The 4,303-nt window shown below is 38.0% G+C and overlaps 1 protein-coding gene across 1 annotated transcript in view; it reads right to left on the bottom strand.

Moving 5' to 3' along the window:
• ATRN (attractin) overlaps positions 1 to 3,941 on the bottom strand; it is a 250,649-nt gene extending 246,708 nt beyond the window's left edge. The window contains exon 1 of the mRNA XM_044681784.1: positions 3,772 to 3,941. Coding sequence (XP_044537719.1) covers positions 3,772 to 3,941 — 170 coding nt within the window. The remainder of the gene's footprint in view (positions 1 to 3,771) is intronic.
• Positions 3,942 to 4,303: the final 362 nt, after the last annotated feature.

Below are 4,303 nucleotides of genomic sequence, written 5' to 3'. Positions count from 1 at the left end.
CTCCCCTTCCCTACATTTTCTCCATCTTTCCCACCCTCTCCTCTTCCTACCTTCACCCTCTCCCCGCCCCCCTCGTCTCCCTCTGCCTTCTTTTCCCCCTCACTATTATTCTCCAAGAATTCCCCCCAAACCTCCGCGCAACATCTTCCCGTTAACATTCCCTTGAGTACCTTCTGGAATATCCCTTTAACATTTTCCTTCAAAATTCCCCTCACCATCCCACAGAATTACTTTTGAAAATTTAAAAATAATCCCCTCCAGGAAATTAAGGTCATTAGTTGATCATCTCAGGAACAGTGATACAAACTAAGCAGGAAAAATATCAGTGTAGAAAAGCAATGGAAATGAAGTTTTGAAATGTTTTCGTAGCTCTTGGAATCCCACCAAGAAGCCTTTCTAGTATTGGGGAAAAAAGGTGTAAATCTGGCCTAAGATGCTTTCTAGCTGTGTGACCCTGGGGAAGTCACTTAACCCCAATTGCCTAGCCCTTGGGGCTCTTCTGCCTTGGAACCAATACACAGTATTGATTCTAAGGCCGAAGGTAAGGGTATTTTATAAAAAAAGGGAAAACCTCAAGTTCAGCCTAAACATCTCAGGCTCCCATTTGAGCCTCACACTCACAACAAGCCTCCCTAGTAAAGTCTTAAGTAATGCCCCTCAGTTTGCCAGTGAAATATCAGTAGTGAAACTCTCCTGACTTTTAAATCTCTTGCTATTTCCAATACATCATGCAAATTATACACAAAAAATACATACTAGATTGACCTGACCCTCTTCATGTTTCTCATAGCACTTTGCCTCTACTTCTCTTTGACAATTTCACTCTCCCTGGTATTGTGATTACTTATACTTATTCCTCTACGAGGCCCTCTGGCCCCAATAATTGTGAGCTCTTTGAGAACTAGAACCTATGACCTATTTAACTTTGTATACCAATCCTAACAATGTGATACACATATACATTCAATAAATTTTTATTTAATTTGAAAGTGGGAAAAGATAATGGGGCCGTATTGCAGAGGTTCTTATTTGCCAACTTAAGGATAGCTTTTTTTAATCTGTACATTTGTTGTTGTTGTTCAGTTACATGCAATACTTAGTGGTCTTTGTGACCCACTTTGTGGTTTTCTTGGCAAGGAAACTAGAGTGATTTGCCATTTCCTTCCTTACCTTGTTTTACACATGAGGAAACTGAGGCAAACAGGGTCAAGTGACTTGCCCAAGGTCACACAACTAGTGTCTGAAGTCATATTTGAACCCAGATCTTCCAGACTCCAGGCCCAGAGTTCTATCCACTGGACTAGCTGTCAACTATGAAGTACTTCTGAACAATGAATGATAATGGTGTCTTATGAAGATTATTCTGTGCCTGAAGCACAGGCTATATTGGCAGTGTTTTAGAATGTACCTTCATTTACCTCAAGTGAAACTATCAGAATATCAAACATCTCTATATTCAAATGTAAGTACCAAAATATATTCCAAACCCAAGTGGAGAGGATATATTAAGTGGAACTATTTTACATATTAATTCTCTCATCTACTCTCAGCTTGAGCTAACTCCATTCTTCCTACCATTGTTAAAGGAAAAGGTCAGAGTGCTATACAACCCCTACCCAAGAAACAACTGATGTAAATTGGGCACAAAGAACACCAGTATTGGAAATTCTGCAGGGATAACTTTTCTTTTTTTAATATTAAGGAGTACACAGAGTCTACTGTCTCCAAACAAGGAAATCACAAATTTGGGGATAAAGTATCTTGGAAATGAAATCTCCCAAGAAACATCATAGAATGGATGAACTTAACCCACTGCCCAAGTTACCATTAGAAAGATTTATTGCTTGAGGATATATCTAAGGGACTTCACTGAATCTCAGCTAAGGATCTAGGGTACTTCTTAAAAAGAAAGAAGGAAAGAAAATATCAATTTTAAATGTAATTCATATAAAATATTTGTCAGATTGAAAACTGTTACTTGGATGGCATAAAAAAAGGTGTTGGGATGACAGAATCTTTATATAACTAATAAGGATTAAAAAGGAATAAATAGTAGGTAAATCAGAATTTGTTAGTGTATGTCTATGCATGTTGAAATCAGAATTGTTCCTGGGGGGAAAAACACCCTGATTCTGGATGACTAGTGCTGGTTCTATAGAGAGAAACATACCTACACCTACAGCAGAGTAGGTCTATTTGTCAACATATCCTAGGTTAATGGAAACAACCTTTAAGTATTTTCAGTCCCTTCTGCTGCGATTTATGCTGTCCAGACAATCTGATTTTTTTATCTCCTGAATAGACTTTGCCATCAGTAGGAATGTTATGCCCTTTACAAATAAATAGCCAGCACCAGTTCTTATGCTAGTTTATTTCCCATTGTGAATTAATTAATTAGTCTCCCGAGTGGACTTCCACACCAGAAGGGAGGACCCTGTGCAGTCAACCAATTCTAGTTCTCATGCCAAGTATATTTCCCATTTGTAAATTAACAAATTGGCGTTCTGGTTTATAAATCAGTGTCTAGTGAATTTGATTTGCATGAACCAGTTGCCCAGAACTGATCATTCATGAATAATTAGATAAAATGGAGTCTGTCAACCTGCAAAGCTGAGGACCAGACCCAGAGACCCAGGCTCATCCCTGTGATATACCCTGGAAGATATCCCTGAGCAGCTATGTGACCTAACTTCCGCTATCTCCTCTGCCATTATTTTCATGTAGAGCACAGGTTCCTTCTACTTTGCCACTACTCTCAGTTATGCCCATATGGTATGGCTATATGTCTATATAATTACTACTTTATTCAAATTCGACAATCTGAGAATCTAGTCAATGACTGTAGGCCAATATTTATCCCCATAATTCATTAAATCAGAACAAAAGATGGCTAATAAAAGAATGTAGCAAAGTAAATAAGAAATTCAATCAATAGTAATTGTTAAAAAAATGTTTTGGCACCCATTCCTAAATAGACCACTATATGTCCAACTGTTCTCCAGAACAACTAATTCATACCTTATTAAACCTACTATCTCGCCTACACAGAGAGAGTTGGAAGAGACTTCGGTGGCCATCTAGTCCAATCCATAGAATCCCCACTAATAACATCCCAAGCCCAAGATATTGTCCAGCCTCTGTATAAAGGCCTCCAAAAAGGGAAACCCCACCATCTATTGAAACAAGTAATTTCATTTTTGGACAGCTCTGAAAAAAGTTTTTCTCTAACATGTAACCCAGACTTGTCTCTATAACCCACCCTTTGTTCCTGGTTCTGCCCCTTTGGGGCTAATAGAACAAGTGTAATTCTTCTGCTTTAAAACAATCTTTCAAATAGTTGAATACAGAAGCAACTAGGTGGTACAGTAGATAAGAGTCCTGGTCCTGGAGTCAGGAAGACCAGAGTTCAAATCCAGCCTCAGACATTTACTAGCTGTGTGACCTTGGATAAGTCATTTAGCTTCTATCTGTCTCGGTTTCCTCAACTATAAAATGGATATAATAACACTCTACCTCCCGGGGCTGTTGTGAGGATCAAATGAAATGATATTTATAAAGTACCTACTATAGTGTCTGGCATTAGCTATTTAATATGTATTCCTTTCCCACTGAGTCTTTTCCCAAGATAAATAAAGCCAATTTCTTCAACTAATTTTTATATGTTATGAACTCAAGACCTTTTGCTGTCCTGGTGATCTCATATAAACACTCTTGAGTTAATGTCTCCTTTAGGAGAACACAAATTCCAGATGAAATACAAGGGCAGGGTACATTGGGATCATCACCTCCTTGTTCCCAGAAGCCTTGCCCCTCCTAAGGCCCAAGATCACATTATCCTTTTTGGCTGCTATATCACACTGCTGACTCATATTTAGCTTGCAGCCCACTAAAACCTTCAGATCTTTTTCAGAATAACAGCTATCTGTCCAGGCCTTACCCATTTTACATTTTTGTGATTAAGTACCAGACTTTACATTTTTCTCTAGTGAGAAAATATTATATTCAATTCAACTCTCTATGGCAGTTCAGCCAGTATTGAATTTTAAAGAAATTATTATTCGTTAATTTAATGAATAGAGTACCATCTCACACCTATTTGTGTGTGATAAGGTTAAATATTGACATCTTGGGTGTCAGTGAACTTAAATGGATGGGAATGAGTGAATTTAACAGGTGATCATTATATATACTACTATGACAAAGAATCCCTTAGAAAAAACAGAGTAGTTCTCATAGTCAATAAAAGGGTGAGGGGGGAAAAAAGTGCTTGAGTATAATTACAAAAATGACAGAATGGTATCTG

Source organism: Gracilinanus agilis, chromosome 6 (genome assembly GCF_016433145.1).
Source record: "Gracilinanus agilis isolate LMUSP501 chromosome 6, AgileGrace, whole genome shotgun sequence".
Classification (NCBI taxonomy): Eukaryota; Metazoa; Chordata; class Mammalia; order Didelphimorphia; family Didelphidae; genus Gracilinanus; species Gracilinanus agilis.
The sequence above is the reverse complement of the archived record's forward strand: the minus strand, read 5'-3'. Positions and strand labels throughout refer to the sequence as shown.